A 27,331-nucleotide genomic window follows, 5' to 3' on the forward strand; every position below is an offset into this window, starting at 1 on the left:
ACCTTAATCCCTGAGCCACCATGGCGGATTGAGGAAGATATCCCTTGTGATTGCTTGTGACACGGGGCCTGCGGGGGTCTGCATTGTTCAAACCCTTTGTGGTAAATTCCTTTTCGCTTTAATATAGCTACTATCTTCCTCTCTTCCGCCAATCATTTTGCAGCGACAGCTATTAAAGGCTCGTCGCCTGGGTTTCGCTATTAGTCATAGAGTTAATATAACCAACTGCTATTAGTAGCAGTAGCGCGTAACCGCAGGGTAGTTGCCACGGGAACCATCCAAGAGAGGTTAGCAAGGGGCTTAGTGTTGCACCAACGTACCCCCTATCTAAAAAGTTTGCGGCTATGAGGTTTGCTTCTGAGCTGCACTGGTCACACCGTGCGGCTAAAATCTCGTGATGGTAAGAAGTTTTCCGGTCATGCCCTCTGCCAACGAGTAGGGTTTCCAGTTTCCACGTTGGCTCGGGTCACACCTAGCGGTTAAGCGGAGAACTAGAACTGGCGCGCCCAGACTCGGTACACGGATGGTCTGCACATACGGAGTGGTTGTTGCACTCGCTGTCTGCGCTCGGCGGCTCGGCTGCATGCGCGGCTGTGTGCGACTGGCTCAACGCTGACGCGGCAGGCATTGAGTTTGTTCAATGCCAAGCGTGCGCGGGCTGCGCGGGTATGCTCGTCTACAGTGCTGACGGCGCACGTAAGTGAGTAGCGGTGCGTGTTTTCCGGCCGTAAACGCGGGTCCACGCATGTAACGTGTGGAGCGGTCAGCGCGGGCGGCTTTCAAAAGTCGACATGAGCTCGAATATACCCGCGTCTTCGCTTGTGACCGTGGATCGGCGCAGCACAACAGCCTACTCAGCGACTGTGGCCTGCGGGCGGACCTCGCGCGACCCTGGTGTGCTCGGTGTTGAGACGTGTTTTTCACAGCCACGGCGTGGGCGGCACAGACTTCCGATCGACGCCAACATGAGCAACGTTCGCGCTTCTAACTGGCTTCGTGCTTGGTGGTGTTCGCCGTTCGCTCTACTGCTGCTGTTGTGCTACTGCCCGCAACCTGCCCACGCCGCTGATCTCGAAGACATCACAAAACTTGCCGAACTCGCACTGCATCGATACAAACCGTTTTTCAAAGCACCGGGCAACGTGAGTGATGCGCTGGCGTCGTTACTCAACGCTCTCCGGTCGTCAAGACTGTCCCACCGTTTCGAGGCGGTGAACTGCTCGCCGCCTTTCAATGGTAGCGCACTTTGCGACGAGGGTGCTGAGGTGAGTTGTCGACCTTGTCAAATGAGCGCTTCCAGTGTCCCTCGTGCTCGAGCATCGTTCTGTATACCTACGGTTTCCTAATGCGCGCGCACAAGTGGCTATAAAATACCAACCCCCCCCCCCCCCAAAAAAAAAAAAAAAACAACAACAAAAGAAAAGAATTTTCCCCAGTGCGTACGCGTCACCATTGCTTTTTACGTTTGATGGAGAAAAAAAAAGTGTCACATTCTCTCTGGTTCTTGTGTCTGGTGAAGAGCGCTGCATATGAAAACGAAGTCCAGTAGGAAATTTTTTATCTCGATCTTGCAAGTTCTAGGCGCAAGGAAGTGAGAAAGTGGAGCTTGCTCCCCTGACGGAGGAAATGGTTTCGTTCTGCGTCGATGTGTCTCATGTTTCGCTGTTTTTCCTGTCGCTTAGTCCTGGCGGCAATAGCCCGCATCCTCGGGTTTTTCCGAGTATCTATTGTCAGGCGTGGACTTAATTCCTTGCACTGTGCTTTAATGAAAGGTGATTGTGTCCTCATTTCTCCTGGTTCGCTCAGTGCTTCCGTGTGATGGGTTACCTCGGCGGCTAGCACTGACTATCCAAATGTGTGGGACTGTTTTGTAATTTTTTTTTTCAGGCGAAACGTCTTTAATGCTTCGGATAAAAAACCTGAACATTGCAGAGAGTAATCATTGCTTTATTATTTTTTTAAATTTAGCACCATGCATGACACACACTGTTGTAGCTTTTGTTATTAAAACTTGTGACTCGAGGCCATCGGCTAAACTGAACCAGTTCTGGTTTCTTCTGGTTGGCGAATTGGGCCAGGTAGTACACGACTGAATGAAAAAAAGTAGTGGAAGGCTAAGAACACAAAGGTGTAGCTGAAAACTTTAACCAATGCTGTCCCATACACCTTTTTGTGTTGCTTGCCTTGTGTAGGTTTTATGGTTGATGTTTATTCACTTACCTCACAACAGAAACATAACTTACGTGCTAAGAAATTAATTCCATTGACTTGCAGGGACATACTCAGGCTTTTTTCACGTAAGACACTGGCCTGAGGCATGTGTTACTCCCAAGGAGAGGACTGAAGTGAAGCAGGGACTTGGGTTTATTTTGACTGTCTACACTCAGAAGGAGGGTGTCATTTTGGTTACTTTACTCCCATACCTCGAGGTATGGGAGTAAAGTAACCAAAATGACACCCTCCTTCTGTGGGAGTAAAGTAACCAAAATGACACCCTCCTTCTGAGTGTAGACAGTCAAAATAAACCCAAGTCCCTGCTTCACTTCAGTCCTCTCCTTGGGAGTAACACATGTCTCAGGCCAGCGTCTCGGTGAGTAAACTACTATCATGAAAGGTTGAACGCACCACCGTCAAGGCTTTGTTTGTTTGCCAGTTAACTTACTTGATGTACTTTGCAGGCTGATAGGCTATTTTTGGCTGACCTAGAAATAGAACAGTCAAAAAATGTGATGTTCTGCAGTGGCTTATGTGTAATACTTAGAGGTATATCGGTAGCACAGGATGCCTTGGCCTTGTGGCTGTCTGCAGTTCAGGTGGTACTTATTACATTGCCGAGAGTTTGCATCTCGGATGATGATAATGCTCCCCGCGTGGTCTGTCATCCCCATCACACGTGTTTCCCTCACCGTGCACGGTCGGTTGAGTGGCTTCCTAATCTCAGCACTCTATTTGCTGAAGCAGGCATCACAAGAGGCTGTTATCTTTGTTTTCAAGCATGGGCGTAGCTGGTGTCTGGGATTTACACGCAGACATCGCTATCGGAGTGGGCAGGGGAGGTGCGTCAGTGAGGGCCGCGTCGATCCACTACTTTCATCAGTGGGCCTCGATAGGTGACCTTGTGGTTATGGCAGTGACACAGTAGCTGAGTGACCTTGCATCTGTTTTATCCGTGACTTATCAGTTTCAAGAGGCAAACTTAGCAGCTGAATGATTCAGTCTTTCAAGCCAAGAAATGCCACCTCTTTATTCTTTTTCTGAGGATACTATAGATAATGCTCAAGTTTAAATTGTTTTCCTCAGTTTGACCAGCCTGGCACTTTAGGTGTTAGAGTATTTTTGGAATAAACTGCTTTTAAAGCTTACTTCATCCCACTGATGCATTTCTAGCCAAGTTTTCACCATGTTGCGCGTAAAATACAGATTCAGCTTTTATTTCAGAAGGCAAGCTGAAGAGTTTTTCTGCTCTGTGTCTGTGCAGTGTGAGAAAAACGTAGTCAAAATAATCTAGCTGTTTTGCAGCCTTTATACATTCTTAGCTGGTGTTACTTGTTTTCGCTAAGGAAAGAATGTGTTTCGCTACCTAACTTTGATGTTACTGCCCAAGAACCTCTTAACTGTGAACCTCCATTACCGAAGACATTTTTTGTCTGTATATTTTGGCTGTAAATAGGACATTATTGCAGCGAAAGATATAGTTTTGTTTCTAGCCATAAAGCCCTGCATTCTACTGTGGAATCTACAGTGTCAGCCATAATGCCTTAATTACTTGGTGAACTAACTTAATCTAACTTCATTCAGTTCATTTAAATTCCATTTCGCCGCCTGGCACCTGCCGCAGTTGGCAGGTGACAGAGTGGAGAAACGAGATATCCCTCTGACATTTAGGGCAGCAGAAGGAGAGGGTGGGAGGTGACGGGTGTCCAGATCAGATTTCGCTGATTCGCATTGGCACGTCTAGGCTTTCTCTTTATGGCTGACAATTTAGATTGCTAGGCTAAATGGGTAAACCAGAGCTGTAACAGCTTTAGCTGATTAATACGCTTAGCTGGTAAGCGTAGCTCTACAAATTTTAATACTACAGCTTTAGAAAGGCCATAGAGGTGAGAACTGTCCATTGGTGGCATCAGTGTCTGTGTGAAGCTTCCACCTGCTAGGTGGTAAAAATGACTAAAAAGAAAGTAGCTGAGACAACAGCAGACCTGCATGCAAAATATGCGGCTTTCTGAAGAACTATTTGTGCAGAATTGAAGCTTGCGGGAGCTGTTCCTTCTTGCATTACTTGGGAAGAACAACCTAAGTTTGACATCTAGGCCGGTGGCTGCATTTGAGATGGCCACCTGCCACCTGCAGATGGCCACCTGCCACCTGCAGTGGCTAAAATCGTGATTTTCACAAAAAAAAAAGTTTTTAGAGTTGTGTTGCTTTGGATTCCTTATTTAATAAAGAAACTTTTCACCAAGTTTGGCTGTTATCTGCGCTGTAGAAAAGAAGAAAATGATTTCTTTTCATGAGATGGTGGTGCGCATTCACTGCCGAAGGTGCATATAAGTGCTTTTTTCAAGACATGGCCTCAGAGCGGGCAAGAAATCGGATGCAGAGTGAATGCCCACATTTGAAAGTTTATTTTTCATACTACAGTGTCCCCCATAGCCTGAGTCGTTTTGGGACGTTAAACCCCATTAAACCAAACCAACCAACCCTTTATTGTCATGGAAGATCACACGTGTACCGCATGCATAATCAGGCCCTACACACACCCCCAGAGATGTAGGTGCTGGTGTTGTGCAGTCCATTCTCAAATTCGCTTGCATTTTGTGTGGTGCGCGTATGCAAACCCTGGTAACCACCGTAGAAGCAGTACATCATTGCATTTATTTTTTCATGTTTGGAACTGAACATTTTGGAGCGCTTGAGATAAAAGCACCCCTTCACAGCTTGCAGAATTTTCCTTTATTGTATCCACCGAAGAGCTGAGCTTTTCTTTTTTGATGCTAATTTTAGCTCCCAAGCCTGAGGGGTAGAGCCAGCATCCGCTTAGCCTGAAATTAATGATGTTGTACAAAGTGAAAAATGTAGCTGTCGTGGTGCCTACCTCTTTGTGAAATGGCTGTGCGGGATGCGTACGCAAGCTGCAGGCAAGCTTTATTTTTGGTAGATGGGGGGGGAAAGAGTTATGGTGGGAGACTGTATTTTTTGCTTTTTTCTCAATATGGTGCCCATATCTTCCTATCTCTTTGTGTTTGACCCATATTCTGTGACAGTTTGTGCTGCACGTGTTTTTCATTCACAGCCTTTTGTGCTGATGTTCTTGTCAGGTGCCATTCTATGGTTGCATCGTATTTATAATGAGGAAAAAAAAAAACAAGCAACCATTGGTCCAGGTTTTCCTGTTAGCTTAGCGACACTGATAAGTGTTTAAGTGACTGAGGGAAGGTGTAACTTAATCTGCTCTGCAAAGGGTACGTGCCTGTTTAATTGATGCAGTCAAACCAGGCATATGCTTTCCCTTTTTCATGGATACTTTGCATGAACGTGAACATTAGGCGTGAAATGTCTGTGCATGAATTTTAGTAGAGGTACCACTTGGCCTACGTACTGCCTCGCTTGATGATGGTGCTTGTCTGCTGTTTGGTAAAAAATTGTGTTTTGGGCCGTAGCAAGGTATAATTTTTGCAGCCGAACGTGCGATATGTCAACTGTAGCAAAGAAGACAAATTGTCTGCCTTTTTTCAGTTTTGTTTCGTTAACATCGTGCGAGTTTGGGCAAGATAATTCTTCATTTTGTGGCGTAGACAACGTGGAAAGGACAGGACACTGAGAAAGGCATTGACGCAAACACGTCAACCTCCCTTAACGTCAGCATAAGCGTAGTTTCTTCAGCTGGCATTTTGTGTTCTTAGAAGCAGCTGTCGTCACCTCCCTCTGCACTTTGAAGTTTTACATTTTTGGCAAGTAGCACCTGCATTCGGTTTATGTCGGATAGGCCCAGTAGGCATCACCATTGTGCTTTGTGTTTCTTAAATCTCTGTATGTACCGGATGTGTCCTCTCCGTCAAGACAAGGCGGGAAAAAGTTGGACGCAAGTGAGTTGAGGGGTAGACAGCTGCGGAGTTCCTCTTCTTTTCTAGATTAAAAACCAACTGGACCAACTTAGCTGCCTTTCTATCTGTCAGGGTTCAGTGCCAACAAACCAGTAGTGTTTGTAGGCAGTAATTGCAGTCACAGATGCCCCTGTTAGTGATGCAGTATTAGGTACGTGTACCATTGAGGCACCTTTTGCCGAGTTTAGTTTCTGACTCGTACTGCAGTGACAGTTTCATCCTCGGCATCTGCGTTTGCACTGTGTCGGGCAGTTGTCGTTGCGTTGGGTTTTTCAGTGGTGAAACTTGCCAAACCAACAAAGGGAAAGTGAATGAGGTTGTGAGCATGTGTGGGCGTCAGGAAATGCCTGTCTCGTGCAGGCGTAACATGTCAGTCCTGACTAGTGTGTGCTGACGTCAAGCAGTGTTCATGGTGTCGCGGGAGAGGTTTTGTTTTAAGCAAGTGTGACATGCGGAATGTGTAGTCGACTCGAAATGGGTCTTGATGTGTCTACGGGAGCTGTCTAACTAGCAACCATGGCTCACGGCTGTAGACCATTAGATCGATTTGGTTACGCCTGTGGCGATACATTATGGGATATTCTTCCTTTCCTCAAAAAGGCTTTCCATGCTCATAAATGGATTAGGATGTGTCAGTTTAGTTTTTTCCATGCTCATAAATGGATTAGGATGTGTCAGTTTAGTTTTTTCCATGCTCATAAATGGATTAGGATGTGTCAGCTTAGCTTGTTTCACTTATTTTGCACCTGTTAAAAGCTGCTGATCTGTTGGGCTTGTTAAGAAACAAACACTCCTACAAAGCCGCCGCGGTGGCTCAGTGGTTATGGCACTCGACTGCTGACCCGAAAGACGTGGGTTCGATCCCGGCCGCGGCGGTGGAATTTCTATAGAGGCGAAATTCTAGAGGCTCGTGTACTGTGCGATGTGAGTGCGCGTTAAAAACCCCAGGTGGTCGAAATTTCCGGAGCCCTTCACTACGGCGTCCGCCATAAAACTTGAAACACAGCTACAACTTGAGAGAAGGCAGGAAAATGCCAGCCTCAGAATACATTGTGCATTTGCGGTGCATTTGCACGTTCTAATTAAGTCATTGCATATTAGAGGAAGGGAAAGTTTGTTTATTAGTTCACTCCAGTTAGCTTCCTGAAACAGTCATCATCTACTAGTTTGTAAACACCCCTGGAGGAGGTAAAGAATAGGAACATTTTTCAGTGGTCCTGATTAAATATATAAGAATTGAATTGTACACTGGGTTCTAAAATTGAACATTTTAAATGAAACATAAACATGTTTCATAAAGCCCATTGTGGCCCCCCCCCCCCTTTTTTTTTACGTAAGGTGGGGCCAGAGACCCATATTCCAAGCATTTCACCCCAGAAAAGCTGAGCGCCAGGCCAAGGGAAAGCTGGTACCGATTGTGTCACCAGTGGGTACCCGGCGGCACCGGGGATCGAACCCCGAACCTCCCACATGTGAGGCAGATGCCCAAACCACTAGGCAGACAAATCATTAGAATTCCGAACATGTCTTCCCCTAGAATCAGAACGTTTATCCATGCAAAAATTGTTACAGAAATTGCTGCGTAGTCATCTAGATCCTTAGCCGCTATGGCTAGTGATGGATCCATTACAGACATTATCAGAGTTAAACAATCACTATATGGAGCATTGCTATGAACAGCCGCCGCGGTGGCTCAGCGGTTATGGTGCTCGGCTGCTGACCCGAAAGACGCGGGTTCGATCCCGACCGCGGCGGCTGGAATTTCTTTGGAGGACAAATTCTAGAGGCCCGTGTACTGTGCGATGTCAGTGCACGTTAAAGAACCCCAGGTGGTCGAAATTTCCGGAGCCCTCCACTACGACGTCTCTCATAGCCTTAGTCGCTTTGGGACGTTAAACCCCATAAGCCAAGCCAAGCTATGAACAACAGCATGTGTTTAGCTTGATGCATCAAATTCCTTGTAGAGGTAGTGGCGACCTAGTCACTAGCTGGTTATTTATTTGCTTCAGATGACAGCATGCCTCTGCTATCCATGTCAGGTGCCCTCATTGTCAACCAGACAGATTTGTTGTTCCCTGTCCGAACTCCTTGCATAGTCTGCCTATTTAGTGCGTGATTAAGTCCCAGAACTCCTTGCATAGTCTGCCTATTTAGTGCGTGATTATTTGGGACTTAGCCGGCTTAGAACGCCCGTCTCAAGGGGGCGGGGTCATTGAACCTGCCCCATTTAACAACAGGTTGTCACAACGAATGTCTGGCCTTTCGAAAATCTTTCCCAGCTCAACTGGTTTATGGAACAATTCCCAGCTGGTTCCAGCTGGAACCAACTGGGTTCCAGTTGGTTCAAACTGGAACCAGGAACCCAGTTGGTTCCAACTGGAACCAGCTGGGAATTGTTCCATAAACCAGTTGAGCTGGGAAAGATTTTGGTTGCTTCTTATTGACAGATTATCACTGGCTCTTTCTCCCCACCCGTGTGCAGTGCCTTCCAGTGGGCGAGCTGCTGCGGCTCTTTCCGGAGGCAGCTGAGAGCAGCATGGCCGAGGCGCTGGTCCGCCTCTGCCCCGTGCTGCTCTTCCAGATGCAGCACCAGTCGTGTGACTTTGCCGCCCCCACCACCCCACGGGGCAAGACGCGGCCCACACCGGCTCAGGGTGAGCGCACCGTGCCCCACGACCCTTGTGTGTCACGCTGGCGAAGAAACGGCACGAATTGGACGAGACACGAAAGAAGAAAGAAGGCACCACACGCATCGTGGAGTCTTCTTCTTAGAGCCCGGCTCTTAGGCGCCCGTTCCTGCGTTCTGCGTCATAGTCGGTCGGCGTAACCGGTTGTCGAAATAGCAGAGCGAAACGTGGAAGATAGTTGCCACGGGAAGATCCTGGAGGGTGGCTAGCAGCTTGAACATGCCACCTGCCAGGGCAGGTAGTGTGTGAAGAGCTGCGCTCAAGCTTTGCGTTGCCGACTGTTGTAATTGTCTGTCAATGTTTTCTTTTGTGTCTCGTCCACTTTGTGCTGGTTTCCGCCATTATGAATTTTCACTGACTAGTCCAAACTTTGACTTCGCCTTTGCTTGTCACAGCACCGGCTGGCCGCCGCCAGCACGCATTTCGAGTGGCTTAAATGAAGGTACAGTTTCATTTGTACGCCTTTTTCGACGTGGAGGAGGCCTATAACACAATCTACGGGTTCAGTATCCTATGTGACCTTGGCAGGCTACTAAACTGCCTACGACTGCAACAAGTAACTGACATGTATGTGAGCTCAAAAAGTAAAGTAGAGAAAGCAAACGTGCCTTGCAAAGAATGCATGAAACTGGTAGAGAGAAAACTAAGAAGCAAATGGCAAAGAAGGCATCTTGCACCTGCAAGCATGCACATGCTAACGGCTGTGGCATGTGCAGGGAAGTTGACCACAGCGTCAGGACAATATGTTGATGTCGCTTGTTGAAGGGCCTCCTTTGTGAGACATTTGTCGCTTTATTCTTGAGTTGTATCCAACTATAGTTTGCGTGGAACGCGAAACCTAACGATGTGGTATGCACAGCACTGAAATTGATGAAGTTACAAACCTGGCTGGCACTGTTGTGTTGGGAACAGCACTAACACAGGACGGAGCGAGAACAAGGTGCTGTGTTGTGCGACACAGCGACTGTTGTGTTGTAAGGCCCTGCCAGGTGTGGCTGCTACATAGTCACGCGTGGCCATATCTGCCTGCTCTGCAGTGTGGGGCTTTGGCATGCTGTCTGTGCTGGTGATCAGCTGCTGCTCCCTGGCTGGCCTGGTGATAGTGCCTTTCCTGAGCCACGCCCTCTACCATCGGCTGCTCATGGTGTTCGAGGGCCTGGCCGTCGGCTCCCTACTAGGCAGCGCTGTCTTTCACCTCATTCCACAGGTGGGCCGCTGGGCCTCGCTCGGCTCTTGGCAAGTGTGCGTGTGTGCTGCTTTGTGCCCCGGTAGGGTGGTATAGGCTCTAACAAGGTCCAGCGGTGTCCAACAAAGTTCTGTACGGTCAAGCGGGGTACAACTCAAGGGGTCTGCTCTTCATTATTTGAGCTCAAAGGGCACTGAAAGTTTGCTCGAACTATGCGGAGTTTGAATTAAAGCGTCGGTTTAAATGAACTGGAAGTTGATGTTAAGAAACTTTAGAATTAGCGAAAGCCCAACGTATCACACTGTATCTTTGGAACTTATGAGTCAATCTTTCTAATGCTGCTGGCTGACCATATACTAGCACATCTTCCTGAATAAAGTGAGCCTAACTGTTAACAGATTTGCTTTGTACTTCAAGCTTATGACCTGGATGTGTACGTAGATGCATAGTGTTTGCTACATGTTCGTATTTTCTTGCTTTGCATTAATTCAACCATGTAAATGTCACAAAATAATTTACACTTTGAATCTTACATTGTCTGGCTTGTAATTGTAGTGTTATCTTTGTCGTTATCCTCTCCGAGCCGTGTTCATGGGGACTATAGTATAGTAGCATTAGAAGAAAAATTTGTGGCCAACAAAGCTTTTCTTACTACTCCTGGTACTACTGTGACCGCCAGCAACATGGCGGGAAGGAGCATTGAAGGAGGTGCTTGCTGACTGGGACGTATGTGGTTGCTTGTCCTGCAGGCATTCAATCTGCTGGGCCAAGACCAAGAACACGACTACCTGTGGAAGTCCCTGATAGTTTTTGTGGGTGTGTACCTGTTCTACCTCAGCGACAAGGTGATGCGCTTCATTGCTGACTACCGTCAGGTGAGAGGACCCTTCCCGCTCTGCTTTGCACCTGTGTGTGCCACTGTCACCCCAAAGTCTTTTCAGATGCTTGTTGATTGGGTGTATGTGGCACGTTGGAGGAGTTCTTGAAGGTTGCGTGACTTGGAAATGCCTTCAACATTTATGAACTGAAATGCACAGCGGTGAAATAAGCACCCTTGTTTGGCAAGTGCTGCAAGAATAGTAATGATAATAATTAGGGGTGTGCGAATATTCGAAATTTTCGAATATAATTCGAATATTACATTTTTAGTATTCGAATTCGATTCGAAATCCAAGTATTCGTGTTGTCTCGAATATTCGACCCGACGCGAATATTCGTATCAGACGAATATTCATTGTGAGCACCGGCGTTTATTTCGGTCCGCAAGCCCTATTGACAGAGACATAACAACAAGGCGGCGCCCAGAGCAATGCACATTCCTTCCTCCAAGGGCCATGCTGTAGCTGACTGCGCTGGTGAGCTTCTTTGTGGCTATACCTGCGAAGCTGGTATAGTCAGAGCTGTGCACAAAATACCTAGCAATACGAGCCAGTTCAGTGCCAATTGAGAGGGCATTTTCTGTGGCTGGAGAAGTCGTTTTAGCTAGAAGGGAACTACTTCTGCCTGACCATGTGGAGCAGCCGGTTTTCCTTCACGACAACCCTTTATGTTCATCCCAGCAACGCGTTTTTGTGCTTATGGCAAGCTAGCCTTGATCAATGCCGTGTACCAGCCATCTTCTATGATATTTCCACTCTTCTAAAACAATGTTCGAGACTTGGATAGTTTTTGTGCAGCCACACACACCTTTTGTGCTCATTTCATCACTGATATTTGAACTGTGATGTTCTTGGGTGCTCAAAAAAAGGTTTTATAGTGGTTAAATGCGTCTATAGCCTTGATTATTTGATATTCGATTCGATATTCGGAGCCAAGTATTCGTATTCGATTCGTATTCGAAGAATTTCATATTCGCACGCCCCTAATAATAATAACGTTTATCGCCGACAGAAAATCGAAATGCAGAGCATTGCGAGCCAGGCAAAGCCTGCAAGGGCTTGTTGGCTATGCAGTTCAAATAAGGAACAAAAGAATTTGCTGCAGACTTTCTGAATAGATCACTGCGATATTTAAGCACAGTTTGGAACTGTTCAGAGTTCCTGGCCACACCACTGGCTGTTAGCACGTGAGACAGCGTCAGCACGACGTAATGTTCAGACCATGGCTGAGTCGGACGAGACGAATGCTCTGTGGCTCAGCCGCTAGGGCTCGGCAAAAAGTAGCATTAGCAGAGCTGTGGAAGTTGTCACATGAGACTGCATTGCCGGGAAAAAGAGCAGTGTTTGTTGTTGGCTTGAGAGCATATAGCCGAAGGACGTGAAGATGAGAAGCCCATGTGTCGGTAGACATAACAGCAACAGGTGGCCAGGAGACACCACTACAACAGGCAGTCAGCTGATTTCGGCTTGGCTGTCAGCAGCATTCTTTGCCCCTAGTAGCCTTTGATTATTTTAGTACGGCTATCAGTAAAATTCCTTCCCCCTCATAGCTATAACTTCACTTGGATGGAGGTGTGCAGCACAGGCTCTGAGTATGTGGTGTCTTCAGGACCAGCACGCTGTTGCTGGGATCAGACGAATGCTCCAATGGTTCAGCCATTGGGGCAGGAACATTGTGGAATTTTCGAACAAAAGCTGTCATCATGTTTCATATGTCCAGGCCTTGAACCTCAAGAAACCTTGAAAAGTTCTCAGTAGTCATGTTATGCATTCAGTGAAATGGCTGTGAACACTTCGTTTGGAAGTCTATTCAACAATTCATTAACATAGTAACATTAATATGCATATGCATGCATATGCCTATTGATGAGCTGGAGTTGCCACATGAGCCCCGAATTTTTTCGCGAACTCCTCTGTGAAACTCTGCCGCATCTCTCCACAGAGAAGGAGTGATGACAAGTCAGAGACCTCGTTTGGGCGTGCGCTGACCAACGGCTGTGTCCTGGAGCTGGCCTCAGGGGACCCACCAGCCATCAAGAACAACCTTGCTGTGGTCGAACCACAGCCCCTGCAGGTGAGTGCCTTTTGGAGAGATTGATTGCGGGCTAGTCTGTTTAAGGTTAGGGAAATATTGCTCTGTTGCAAAAGCCTGGACACACATGTGGTAAGAATGCAAAGCAGCCTGTTTGTGCCTGTTTGTGTTGCTTGTACCCTCCTTATGTGCATTCTTGTGGCTCCCAGGCCTCTATGGTTTAATGCTTTAACTCTGTCATTTGTCTGTTAGGTAGCGTTCCCTGTAGGGGAAAGATGTGTTGGCATTTTAGCATGTTGTGCTTAAGGAAACAGCATAACGAGGTGAAAGCACAAAAAGACGAGAACTCAAAGGATGATTGCTGGTGTTGTAGAGTGCTCCTAAATCAGCCAAAGAAGCATAATGTGATCTTAAAAAAAACTAGACTTAAGTGCCATTCAGGTGGAAGACTTGTACGTATTGCTACACAGCTAACCGCTTTATTGGCGCCACCATGAGGTTGGACTACTTTATATGGTACATGGCTAGCCTTGATACAGGTTGAGCCATGCTAGCTCACAGTAGGAGGTGTGGTGCATAGGGTGCATGGGCTAGGATGCCCAGCGCCTCCAGCACCTCCACTAAAACTGTCACCGACAACTGGTAGACTTACGAAGGAACAGCTTTAATAAACGGGCCAGGACAAGCTCACGGAACAAGAACTTGAGCGAAGACGATGAAACCGGCTGGGCCCTGACTGTTTCCATTTGCGAACAAACGTGTTCTGGCCGCATATAGGTGTCTGTGAAGTGGTAAGCCATGTGGCTCTATGTGATAGCCTTGAACTCCCCACGATTACCTGCTGTCCAAAGACAGTGCTATCTAATTGGATGTGAGCCACAAGAGATTTGTCAGCAAGGCTGTTGATGCTGTCTAGGTTGTGGCACTTATGGTCAGATTGTCTAGTCATGCTTGGGGGTCTGGTGTGCTGTGTGTTGAGAAACACTACCTTCACTTTATTAAACTCAACCTGCTGTTGGAGCATTTTTCTTGGGAAAACAGTGATGTGATGTGAATGCACATAGCACTCAAAATGTGACTGTCTTTATGTATACATGTTTCATATTTCGAACTGAATAACCATACTTCCGCACGTCTTGCCATTTTGACGAGGCTGCACTCACACTGCACTCTGATATTGCAGGGGTGACTGAATGACGAGATGTGTTTTTTAAGAAGGGGATTAATTTTAAAGGCAAAAAGAAAATCGTGGCTTTCTCACGTGGCTTCTTTTATTTTTTGTTTTCTGTGATCTCAAGTGCTGAAGTACCAAATGTTGGCTGGTATAGGAGGTGTGTCATCTGTGCATATGCATGTTAGTCATCGTTGCAATCCTCTGTGTTGCGCACAAAGCTTGTGAGACTGACTTTTTGAGCTCTTGAACTGTCACTGATCTGTTCCTTTCTGATTGAACTTTTGAATGGCTAACTTCTGCCTTAAGGACTTTTTTTTTCTCCTCAAGGCCTTCTGTCATAGTGTGTTTCAGCTGCGTGCCATATTCAAAATCTCCTTCATCGCAACTGCTTTTTGTTGCAGGCTCCCGCCCACAACCATGACCATGGGATCAAAGCAGGTGACGGCATAGCTGCCGTCGCATGGATGATCATCTTCGGCGACGGCATGCACAACTTCATCGACGGCCTCTCCATTGGGGCAGCCTTCTCTGAGAGCCTCCTGGCTGGAGCGAGCATTTCGGTGGCAGTTGTGTGCGAGGAGTTTCCCCACGAACTGGGTAGGTTGAGATGCTGTACATGCATTGCGAGGACCGTGTACATGCGCTTTGTGGATCACGGCTGGTGTAGTGAACTATCGTGCTGATGCGAGTCAGTTGGCAGTTCATATCTACTCGTGCAGTGCCAAGCGTAGACATCATCTTGTGTCATTGTCTATGCTTGATGCTGTAAGAGTAGATATGAATTACACATGCCAGTGCTGAAAGTTATTTTCAATCCACTTCACTGATTTGTCCCTTCGTAGCTTTCAAGGCGCATAAACATAAGGAGACTTTAGATCCTTATTGTCTTGGCTTTCTGTTGGCAATCAACATCTGCCACTTTACTTCAAAAGAGTAGACTTTTCCCGGTTGCTGTGCATAGCTGAAACTTGCAGAACACTGTCTCACTGTTGCGGCTGTTTTGTAGGTAAGGTAAGATAAGACAAGGTGAGGAGGTAGGTAAGTTTGTGGGTAAGATAAAAGAGTCGCGTACGATCAGTGCAGTTCTTGTGGCAGAGTACGTGTGAGCATTAGTGTTCCCCAGGGGCGGTGGCAAGTGGAGTGAACCAGTCCATCAATCACCCTGTAACATGCCATATCCCCACCTACCATCAGGCCTTACATACCCCCCCCCCCGCTACTTTCTCCACCCCTCATTTCCCTATCACTGCCCATTGCCTCCCACTTTTCCTCTCCACTTTCCTCCCGCCCCCTCACTCCCTCCCTCTCAACCTCACTTCCGGTTTTGCTCTCACCACCCATCGACTCACACCCGCTCTCCCTCTTCCCTCTCTTCACTTTGCCTCCTCTCCACCTAGGCTTCACACACCAATGCCAGGCACTTTTGCGATAATGGGGTTCTAATGCTAAAGCATTGAAAGAGAAGTTAGAAAATAGAATATAAGTTAAGTGATTGAAATAGAAAAGGATAGAAATAGGACAAGTTAGAATGAAGGTTAGAAAAAAAAGTATGAACCCATCACGTTAAAAAAATAAAGAAAAGAGGATGCTGCTGTTGTTGAGACAAAGCTTGAGCACTGTGTGCTTCGTCTATCTGTCAACAGGAAGCACCACCAGCATTTCTTCCAAGAGGTCTTGACATTGTCTAGCCACTTGTCTGCATTGTGGCTGACGTTTATCTTTCTCTGCCAAGATAAGAAAAATGCAACCGATGTATGGTCTTCAGCTGAAGGTGCGCTGCGTGCAGGTGACTTTGCGGTGCTGCTGAGCGCGGGCATGAGCACGCGTCAGGCCGTGTCGTACAACTTCCTGTCGGCGCTCACGTGCTTCCTGGGGCTGGGTGTGGGCATTCTGGTGGGCGACCTCACGGAGGGGGCGCCCCACATCTTTGCCCTGGCCGCCGGCATGTTCCTGTACATCTCCCTGGTCGCCATGGTAACAGCAACTTGCTTCATCATTTTAGATGAGCTTTGCCCAGTTTTTGTTAGCGTTTCAGGGAATTCCCGGAGGTAAATTTTAAATTCGGTTTTAAATCTGGGGAGGCTTTTAAATCCGGGGAATAATTCTGTAATTGTTCTGTTTATTAGATGCCAAGTGCAGATATATGGCAACAGAGGAAAGCTGCCCATCTTTCTCCCATCTTTTCACTCGAAGATTAGTTTGCCTTGCTTACAGGCTCAAACCCACTTGCTATGCCTGTTAAGCATGGGCGGATGTTAATCACTCAGGCGGACGCTAATGAGTAATTGTTTTCTTGGTTTCAATTAATTTGGTTTAAATGATGGAAAAAGGCTGTGGGCAAAGGCTGCCCTTCAGAACAGTCTTGCCTTGTAATCAACATTATTGCCTTTTTAACAAAGAGTGCCGAAGTTTGTGACAGGCTTGTTAGGTAGCCTAAACTAAAGAAACGAACACAAATTGATTGTGAATAATGTTTGCACAGTTGCAGAAGCTCACCCTTTCAAAGCTTCTGTAAAAACAACAAAAAAAAACTCCTTTTGTTTTTTCTTAGATGGGAGAGCTGAACGAGGCCTTGGAGGCGTCCAGCAAGGAGGGACTGGTCGCCACCGTGAGTTTCAGCCAATACAGTTTCTTGTTATGACTGCTGGATGTGCTTATCTTGCTTGTAATCTGTTTGCTTTCTCATGTCATGCTGTTATCAGTGCTTCAATCCAGCTTGAGAATGTTCTGGTCAAGTTGCATGTAGCAACCGCTCTCTCTTGTTGTAGAGTCGTAATGGTTAGAGAGTCATGATGGTTCATGAGTCGTGATGCGAGTCATGAGCAGTCATGATGGTTAAAGGGTGCCAGGAGGAGACATAACACGTAGAAGTACAATAGGATGCTATGTTGGGGTATGTCCTCGTGACGGCTTTCGACAATTGTAGCTTCTTAGCTAGAATTGTAGCTTGATCGACAGCTTATCTCAACGGGAACAGCTTATCTGAACGGGAACAGCTTAGCTCAAAAGCAAGTTCAAGAGCAAGAGAATAGTTTCGTTGTTTCTGTCAGCTGAGTTGATCTTTACAGAAAAGTTGTGCCTCCTGCTGCGAGGTCCTCGAAATGAAACAATCAATCTCAAAATCAATCAATATCTGTAGCTGTCTGTGGTAACTGATACCAATGCAAATAAATAACTGATATATTAATCGATTGCCCCTCATGTGGAGTGCAAGCCTGGAGTTTGATGAGATTTGGCTCTCTAATATGTCGCTTAATTGCACAATTAAGTACCGCACAAAGAAGAAAGCAGTCGTGGTTTCTTCACACGCAAAAACAATGGATTTGGTACTAGAATGCAGCTGTGACCCGGACTGGCCTCAGCAGTTGCGTTTCACTGTGGATGTTTGTGCGCAGAGATTGTAGTGCACGCTAAAGGATTGCAGGTCATGCGAAGTTATCTGAACTGCTCTGCATTTCGGTGTTTCTCACATCCCTTAGCTTGCCTTGGGGGAGTAAAGCGCCGCCTTTTGTTGTGTGAGCCGCTGCGGTGACCGAGTGGTTATGGTGCTCGGCTGCTGAATTGAAAGATGCGGGTTTGACCCCGGCTGTGGGGGTCGCATTTCGATGAAGGCTAAATGCTAGAGGTCCGTGTACTGTGTAATGTGAGTGAAACGTTAAAGAACCCCAGGTGGTCGAAATTATCTGGAGCCCTCCACTACGACATCCCTCGTAGCTTTGGGACGCTAAACTCGGTAAACCAAAGCAAACCTTTTGTTGTGTGACTGTGGCATCGAAATTAATGCTAACTCGAGTGCTAGGAAAGTCGTCATTTAATTAGGACATGCGCCTTTTTTTTCCATGCCGTCACTTCATAAACTTAGTTGCACCCAACTACCGCTAGACAGGATGTCCTCCAAACACTCAAGAGCCTAGTGTTCATGCATCACGGTTGGCAAAGGGGGAGGGGAAGGGAGAAAAACACGATATAGGTGCGAAACAAAATATCGCAGTGGTGAAAAGTAATGAAGAGCACATAAAGATGTACTTCTTTCTTGTGTCGCAGGTGAAACTGTTCCTGCTGCAGAACGTTGGCATTGGGGTCGGAGTGGCCTTGCTGTTTGTGATGGCCAAGTACAGCGAAAAGATAAACTTTGAGTACTTCTCCAGTCTACCACAAGGCATGAGTGTGGCTGCTTCCTCGTACAGCGGCGGCATTCGCGACGACGCCAAGGCTGTTTTTGGGGGAATGGGCATGTGAACTGTCCGAAATGTCCCGGGGGGAGGGGGGGGGGGTGCATTGAGACTGTGCATGTGTGGGTTTCAGTTGAAATCTGCTGAGCCCAAGTGCGAAGACTGCGTACACCAATTGAGGACCACGAATTGTGCAGCCTTTTTCTGTCGTTGTCCAACTTGGTTTGGGACTTGGGAACCAGGCCAGTTGGAAGTTTGTTTAGGCGTAGCTCATAGTATTTTCAACTCTTGTCGCAGTTGTCAGCCTGGTTAGCAGTGTTAAGAATTGGGCCAGTAGCAACTTTAGGCTTAGTGCTCATTTGAAATTTTTTTGCTGGAGGGCTCAACCTGATTTGTGGTGCATGAACCAGGCTAGCAGCAACTTGTTTTAGGCAGTTATATATCAATTATATCAATTGTATAGAAATAACACATAGTTATGTAGAAGTTTGTTACATAAACGGCAACTTAAGTGGTGAGATTATGTGTTAGCGCTTTCATTGCCTGAAGGGCCTTTTCACTAAGTGTCCTGGTATTAGGAAGCCAGTTGGCAAGTGTCAGGCAAGAAACATTTCTTGACAGTGTGATGTGACATCATCACTGTGCAAGTTTGAAAGCGTTTGCAGATTGTACAAATGTATTAATTTGAAGAAATTTTGTATTGTTGACCATTGTATTTATTTTATGTACTACATACATTTGCTTTGGAAGATAATGAAACATATGGTATCCTGTCAACCAGCTCACATCGTTTTTTTTGCCATGTCTATAAGGTTTTTTATGGGACCGCAGTGCAAAGAGCCTTTATTAATCTATCCAAAGTATTGTATGCATACTGCTTGTATCCAACCTTCGTTCAATCTTGAAATTTGTTCATTCGTTTGTATGGTGCAAATTTTTGATACAAGGTAAGGCGACCTTTGAGCGATAACTGTCATGTTTGGCCAGCAGTAGCAGCTTGAGGCTATTGACATAGCGGCTACTAAGTAAACCTTGTGTTCAAGCTGGTTGGTTGTATACCTATGGAAACATTTGTGGGTGCTGCATAGTTATGACCGATACTGAGACCATGATGCACCAAAGACAATGTCATATGAGGTAGCTTTAAGATCTAAATCACAAGTTAACAAGTATGAGTTTAAATATTAGCTGCTGGTAGAAACCCAGCTGAAGTGATTGAAGGTTGCCAATATCTCGAAAAAGAAGTTTATAAAGTTGTAAATGAGTGGCTTATTCCCAAGTAAGAATGCCGGGTGAAGTGGGATGTGCGTTTGCTATTTTATAATCCATGATTTAGTTATCTGCTCTCTGTATTACATGCCCACTTCCTCTGAACAAGAACAAAGCATCGTCCTTTTTGTAGCCAAAGTTTTTTAAAAGCGTTAGGCTCATCACATTTCAAGATTTCGTGGGGTCTGCTACCACCCTGAGATCACAGCGCCATCTGTGGCAGCAACTAGAAAACAGCACATCTCGCATTGAGACTTGTAGCGCCATCTACAATAGCATTGTAACCAGGCACCTACCGCCTTGAGGTAAGGAAGAATGGCCCTCCAAAGAGTTGAAAAACCTTTTTGGCCCGAATTGGTAAAAAAAATATCCAGCCTCAAGGCGGTACCCGCTCGCCGGAACTTCATCGGAAGGAAACAAGACGTAGAGGAAAGCGTAAAATTAAAATTTCATTACTTTACATGTGCATAGAAGTACATCTGGAGTTTCCTTCTCAGGGCTCCGCAGGTTTGGTGGCCAAGTCCCTCTTTGATCAAGGTTCTTTCCACGTACCTTTCGTTCAGTCTCAGCTGTGAAGCAGGCATTAGTAAAGATGTAAAGAACATACGAGAAATGCAGCATTTTGATGTCAAGTGCACTGTGGCACTTGATCTGGTGACATGGCAAACAATGGCGGGTTCCAACTTCCAAATTTCTGGATTTCCATATTTCCATCATCATCATCATTGGCCTGACTATGTCCTGCAGTGGGTGTAGTCAAACTAATGATGATGACATTTAACGCTTTTTCTGCCAGGAGCAATGACCAATTTAGTGCCAGTATTACAAGAACTTTTTTTCAAGCTCGAGATAATATTTTTTTCCGCAAAAAAGAAGCATCTTTTTTTGTTTCAGACTTGCAGCTAGCATGAAATAACAGCACATTGATAACTATATTAGAACTTTTTCTTCACGTTCCATCTGTTGTACTCAAAAACACAGCAGAAATTGGCTTGCATTTTTTTTTTATTTCTTGAGTTTCTGAGAATAAGGAGTGTGGCTGCAAGATGCATAAACACATGGGGTGTGGGCAGTGGCTCAGTGGTTACGGCGCTCAGCTACTGAGCCTGAGTGACCAGGGCTCTAATCTGACCACAGCGCAGCAAAAGGCGGCCATGTGCTGCGTGTTGTCGGGGCACTTTAAAGATCCCCAGGTGGTTGAAATTATTCCAGAGACCTCCACTAGGGCACCTCTTTCTTCCTTTCTTCTTTCACTCCCACCTTCCTCCTTTCCTCAAAAAACCAATTATGTGCAGGTTATCCTCAGGTGGTTGAAATTATCCAGAGACCTCCACTACAGCACCTCTTTTTTTCCTTTCTTCTTTCACTTCCTCCCTTATTCCTTCCCTTAGGGCAGTGGTTCAGGTGTCAGCAGTTCAGGTATCCACTGAGATATTGGAGACAGAGACTGCGCCATTTCCTTTCCTGAAAAAAAACGGTTTTCCATGAGGTGTTGGACAATTTCTGGCAGCACGCAAACGTTAATCTTCATCCAAAGAGTCACTGCTATCAGTATTTGCTCAAAACAGTGCCACTCTTGTTTTGTTGACAGAGCTCAGGACCACTTTCTTCTGACGGGGAAACTGCTCGTGGCAGCGATTGTGAATTTTGACTCAGCTCGGGTGTAACTATCACTCTCACTCTAAATTTTGCATCATCTTGTCATGTTATCTCGCACGATTGTGGCTCAGCTTGGGTGTGATGTCATCACTCTGTGAATTTTGCATCATCCTGTCACGTCATCTTGCACGCCAGTGGCCTGGATTCGATTCCCACCTAGGTATTCTAACGTCTCACGAGTCCTGGGTTTGATTCCCATCTAGGTATGCTAATGTCTCATGACATCACATGGCTGATGACGTCACAGGGGACCGACTTCTGGCGTCAGCATAGCCATCTAATGCTCTCGCATTACTAAGGAAGATAGGAATGAAGTGGAGTGCGTTTGGCCGGCAACCTCGGGTCATGAAATGCAGCTTACCCATATTCCTGAAGAGGAAAGCAGCTGTCTTGCTCGTACTCATCTGGTGGGTTTAGGGGTTAACGAAAAGGCTCGAAATTTAATTGGAGACGGCAGATCAAACCATGGAAAGGAAAATGATAGGAAGAGAGCGGAGTAGATGGGAGTGAGTGGCCAACTCGCGCTGTTTTCCAATATGCCGGGCTACTGGTGAATCATTTCGTGCTGTGTCCACGTTTTGTAGAGCTCTCTTAAGGTTCATGAATACAGGCCAGGTTGGCGTTGCCAAGCTAGTCAAGAGATGCCAAGGCAGTTTCATTTTGATGAATTGTTCTTGTTACAGATGTTGCTGTATGGGTGTCGAACGCGTTTATACTCATTTATCCTAGTTTTGTGTTCTGTTTGATTGTACTTAGTGGATTTGCCTTTTTTGGAGGAAGCCTGGTGAATGCTGTGTCTAAGCAGCAGGTGTAAGGGAACACGAATGCACTCTTGTGAGTAGTTTTGGCAGCCTCTGGTGTGGCACTATCACCGACTAAAACTATCACTGAAGTGACCAAAGCATCATCGCTTGTATTGAGAGGGCTAGCATGGTGCACTCATTCTTGTGACTTTTATTAGTTGCTACTGAGAGGAGCTAATGTGTGCTGCGCCTTTTGATCCCCGTAATGGGACCCCTGACAGTCAATGTCGAATGGCATCTAACAAGTTTTCATATTGCATCCACATCTGCTGCAAGTACTCAGTGTGCATCTACGTTTCAAGTTGAACACCATTGAAGATAAATGACTCAGGGTTCATCTTGTACATTGTGTCTGTTAAGCAGTTTCAAGGTTGCAGCTACTTTGTACCACGTAAGTGATGCAAGTTATCTTTCTTCGAGTTATCCATTTCAAATTAATGCCTCTCGATTTTGTGAAACATGTAGCCAGTTCAGAGCTCTTCAGTCAGGCAAGCCAGAGGACCCCCCCAAATCTTTAACATTTATGTAGATTTAAAAGTGCGGGAGTGCCAGTTATTATTTGAATACATATTTCACCATCTAGTACATCTTAATAGCTTCCAGTTTTTTCTTGTGGCTGAATTAATTTGTAACTGGTGGACAAGGAGATAATGCAGTTTAGGCAGCAGTTCTTGTAAAATAGGCTGTAGGTTGAGTAGTCTTAGCATTGGCAGTTTTTCAAGAAAGCCTTAGCAAAGCATTCATATCCAGGGCGCTTAAGGGTTTGGGTTTTGAAGACTGCACAGTACTTTTTTGTAGTCTAGTCCGGAGTGTGCTGAATAATTGCACCACCTGTAGGCAGAGATTACTAACAAGTGACGTGGTTTCGGGGAAAACGTTGCATTTTGAAGTTGAGAATAACAGCTGGATTTACTAAAGGGGTCTGCATGAAGCCACTTGCCTTGCTGCATTTGACTTAGAAAATGAAGTATTGTTTTTCAAGTATTCTTTTTTTTTCGTTACTTGTAACCAGAGAGAACACCAAAGATGGATCATGACATTCTGCATTTTGAACGTTGTTGAGATTGATGTAAGTTTTATTAATATTTCATGGTTATTCTTCTTATTGTTTCTTGAACCTTCCTTGCGAGTAATCAATGTGTTCTTTGTTTTGTTTTCATAGTAACTTCTTGTTCTGAGTTTGTGTTTATTCATTCCTTTGGCCATTCTGCCTGCCATTCATGTCAGTGGTCAATTGTGTTCTCATTCGGCTAATTGGGATGCCTTGTTGCCATTTTTTTTTGCTTCCTGAGCATGTGTTGGCTGCTGCCCAAGTTAATTTCATTTTAACTGTTTAACTTAACTGTTTTAAACACTGTGCGGTCAATTAGTTGTAGAAGGTTGTACAGTTGAACCTTGTTATAATGAAGTTGAAGGGCCCGGTGATTACTTGTTTATAGTCGTAACTTCGTTATAGCCTGCGTTGACCAAGCTTCCAGGGGGAATCATCGTTCCTTTGTTACATCCATTATTTCGTTATAAACCGTTTCATTATAACGAGATTCAACTGTACATCGACGTGATGTATCCAAAACCTGCGCAATTAATTACGCACTTGGCATGTTTTCAGGCTCTTAGTGTGGTACCTTGATTGCTAAGTTGATGAATATTGGAGCGAAGTTGAAAAAGCATCCATGAAGTTTATGGGAAAAACTCTTAATTTTGCAACTGCTGATTTTCATACTATATTTACTTGCATAATGAACATACTTTTTTTCCTGGGAATCTCAGGGAATTTGAGGGGCATGTTCATTACGAGAAGTAAATCGTTCAGAAAAAATTTGAAGCGATAACTATAGAGCAGAGAGTAGACTAATAGAATAAACACTATATCCTGTGCGACTCACCTTCAGAATAAAACAAGGCATTTTTCAGCACATTTTCTATGCTTGAGAGCACAGCCATCGATTTTTATCTTAAAACCGCACATATAACCTGCTTAGCAGCCCATAATGCTGTCTAAAGAGACCACAGCTAGCGTTCACTCTAGCATAGCTCACAGCATTCTGCATGAAACCTAACTGCAACAAGTTACAAAATGCTGATTTTGCAGATAGAGCAGGGAAATCCTTGTGACCACACATGGTTTCTATTGGTTCTTGGATTCCTTATGAAACATTCTTAATGGCTGTTTGTCCTGTAAGGTGGGGTATAGTATTCTTGGTATTCAACACATGGCACTTCATAGTATTGCATAATTGTATCGCTGTTCAAAAAAGTGCACATGCTAGCATTCGCTTTCATCATCAGCGCACTACGTACCATACAGTATAGATGCATTTAGTAGCATCCACTTTCATTATCAGCGCACTACGTACCATACAATATAGATGCATTTAGTACGAAAAAAAATTTACGTTTTAACAGTCACAGTAGGGGATGCATTCATTATAATACGAAGTACGGTAGTATCAGAGCAGCCCTCTGAGAGTTGTCATTTAGAGCTTTTGCTCCAAAGAGTGGTAGCTTCACAGCAGCACGTGTGGCTCATGACTAAATGACAAATTGCAGCTCTTGCACGAAGAATACATATTCCTCCAATCACTGTGAATGACTGCCATTCCCTGTGGTAGCATTTCTGTATGTGCCTTACATGACTTTGTGCCTGAAGTGTACATAGAATGAGCCATTATATACCATATTTGTTGGTATGTGCAGCTGGTTCTGTCTTAGTGGCATTTGGCTCTTTTTCTTGTTATATGCTGTATGGTTTCGAAATTAGCCTTTTTGTCGTTGTGTATGTTGACATTCCTTGGCAAAGTCTTTTTTTTCCACTTATCACTTTAGTGCTAAAATGTGTAACCATGTGCCTCTTGATCATGTAAGCAGTTGAATTAAACAGAGCAACATGCTGGAGCAGTAGCCCCTGTGATATTGCCAGTAATTGTTGCATAACTATGCCTCAGTTACTTGTTTTGTACTTCAAGGTCGTCATTTCCATTGGGCCATCTGTGCTTATTCAGGACTTATGTACTGTCTTAGAGAAGCCAGCTGGTCACACCTGCCTGGCTTATCTTGCGTCGTAGAAGTGTATAGTGCATTGTTGGACGTGAAGAACGGAAAAGGTGGGGTTTTTGTTTCAGGTGTAACATCCACGTGCTCACTTGTTTATGTTTGTTACCCAAGACTTGGGCACAGATTTTCTACGTATTTCCAACTGCCAGGCACACATTGTGTGCAGCTTGCCATGATACAGATTGCTCTCGGCTGTTGCCTCCCCCACCCCTTCCGATACATTGGTTTCTGGCATCTCCTGCCAGTTAGAGGGTTGTGTAGAGGCACAGACATATCATTGAACTGTGTTCTTGTGGAGTGGACACTTTTGACCACTTAGCAATAAAACATTCATGCTGTGATATGGTTTCTTTGTCTTCTTTTTTTCAAGCACTTAGCGCCGTTATTACATATCTGATCAAGTGTTGCAATCTGCAGTATTTGTTAAAAATTTTGCAGCGGCCGGACTCGGTGGCACTGTTCATGTGATGGATTGCTGTCGAAATCGGATGGCGCGCCCGGACTGTCTTCAAGTTTCACAAAACTGTTAAAGGGGCTCTAATAAAGTTACGGTATGCCTGGGATGTTAAAGCGCTCTGATTCTTGAGTATTGTCCAGGAAGAATTTTTTTTAATGTGCTTTGTTGAAGCTGAGCTATCTGTCGTCAAAATTTGAATATCAGCTTCTGCGCGCCTTTCCCTTTCCTCTCGTCACTTTTTGCACGGTGGAAGGTCTGCACTCCTCTGCTGTCCCCACCTCTGGGGGTGGAGCTTCCTGACCTTTCGGAGCTACGCTACTTATTGGCTGCGGCCATGGTAACTGCCTGACGTCTGAAAGAATCTAACCAATAGCCACCTCTCAACTTGTATACGCAGTTACGAGCGACGGAGGAGGGTGCGAGCATAAAAAAGTCTCCAGGAAGGGCTCGCCAATGTTCGCGCGTGATTGTGGGTTCTCTGCTGTGTGTATTATTTGGCTCAGGTTTTCATAACAATGCAGTTACTGAGCGAGTTGATATGTGCCCTCTTCGGAAGGTGTTTTTGGACACACGTGTAGTTCTGCGGCGCGCCGATAGATGGCGTCCGCGGCGGGGACGGTCCCCGCTGGTGGGCCCATAACGAAATGGCGGGCGTTTCGCGCCGCGCTTTCGCCCCTCTCTACCGCGATGGCACGTAGCGAATGGATCAACAGACTCATAGCGAGTGCTTTGAGAGAGAAAGTGGAGAATGCCGCGGCGAACGCGAAGCACGAAGCTACGCTGCACGTGGCGGCGGGGTACCAACTCCGCGTGTATTAAAGTGGGAGACAGGTACGGGGAATGGGACTGGATCTACTCAGCCCAGTTGAGGGTGAAGCACAGCCGAGGTTAGAAGCGTAGTGCAATACTGGACACCTTTAGCATACCGTGTTACCGTTATCGGAGTACCGGGATCCCGCCCACCGCCGGTGAGCACGCGCTGATTGGTCGCGATTATAGTCCCGATGCTGCAGGAGGGCGCGCAGCTGCTGGGCACCTGGTGCCATCTGGCGTCGTGAAGATCTGCGCATGCGCATTGGCTGCGCGTAGGCTCCCGGTACTCCGGTAACAGAGGCGGTAACATGGTACACGGTGTGCTAAAGGTGTCTATTCTATACACATCTTCGCCGGCCGGAGCATGTGGTTGGACTCGCATGAGTTCGAACGGCCGCGGGTGCAGCACCACTATCACACACGCACGCGTGCTTTAAGAAGTCGAGTACGCGCTGCAGATTCAACGCACCGTTCATGTCGTGCCGCTCCTCGAAACCCTCGCATCTACTGATTAGCGTGCGTAATTGTTTGGTGCTTTACGAGCCGCCGCGTCCAGCTGATGATCTTTTTTCGCTCTTGGCAACGCGCTCCGCGTCTCCGGATACTTGAGGTGCAATAGCGCTTGCCCGATCCATTCGGTCTTAGCAGTGTGTTAGGCCACCTTATCCCACCTTTGTGTGCGGCGGCTAACATAAAACTGCCGTTGGCGGTAGAGGCGAGCCTTTGTACCTCGAATTATCCGGCTCTATTGCACGGCAACAGCGGCAGCGCTGCAGCCGCCGAGCGTTTCGAAGGGCAGACCGAAAAGGTAAAAGGCAACAAAGACGACACTTTAAACAGTAGCGCGAAGGACTGCACTCTAAACACGGTGTCGCTTGTGGGAATAAAAAGGGAGTAAGCTGTCCTCTAGCGCGCTCCCGTTTATGGGCAGGATATCTTGCCCAAGTCCCGGTCAGGATACCAGGGACTGCTAAAATTAAATGTACGAAATGCTTAAATTACTCTTGGCAGCGGAGGCATGTTCCCACCGCAAAACATAGTAACTT

The 27,331-nt window shown here is 46.1% G+C and overlaps 1 protein-coding gene across 1 annotated transcript; it reads left to right on the forward strand.

Moving 5' to 3' along the window:
- The first annotated feature begins 559 nt into the window (after window positions 1-559).
- On the forward strand, window positions 560-25,356 carry LOC149366000 (metal cation symporter ZIP14-like). Its single transcript, XM_089547478.1, has 9 exons — window positions 560-1,265; window positions 8,584-8,755; window positions 9,826-9,995; window positions 10,724-10,849; window positions 12,795-12,926; window positions 14,460-14,655; window positions 15,845-16,032; window positions 16,610-16,666; window positions 18,103-25,356. Exons 1-9 carry the CDS (start codon window positions 792-794, stop codon window positions 18,295-18,297), a joined length of 1,710 nt encoding a protein of 569 aa, XP_089403604.1. The 5' UTR covers window positions 560-791; the 3' UTR covers window positions 18,298-25,356.
- Window positions 25,357-27,331: the final 1,975 nt, after the last annotated feature.

This window comes from Amblyomma mixtum, chromosome 1 (assembly GCF_055824585.1).
Source record: "Amblyomma mixtum isolate Tamu chromosome 1, ASM5582458v1, whole genome shotgun sequence".
In the NCBI taxonomy this organism is placed as follows: Eukaryota; Metazoa; Arthropoda; class Arachnida; order Ixodida; family Ixodidae; genus Amblyomma; species Amblyomma mixtum.

Bases quoted from the DNA above. Each gene is read 5' to 3' on its own strand.
- LOC149366000 (XM_089547478.1), top strand. From the start codon at position 792: ATGAGCTCGAATATACCCGCGTCTTCGCTTGTGACCGTGGATCGGCGC. The intron at 10,850-12,794 runs GTGAGAGGACCC...ATCTCTCCACAG, and splicing joins TCATTGCTGACTACCGTCAG to AGAAGGAGTGATGACAAGTC. The intron at 12,927-14,459 runs GTGAGTGCCTTT...TTTTTGTTGCAG, and splicing joins TCGAACCACAGCCCCTGCAG to GCTCCCGCCCACAACCATGA.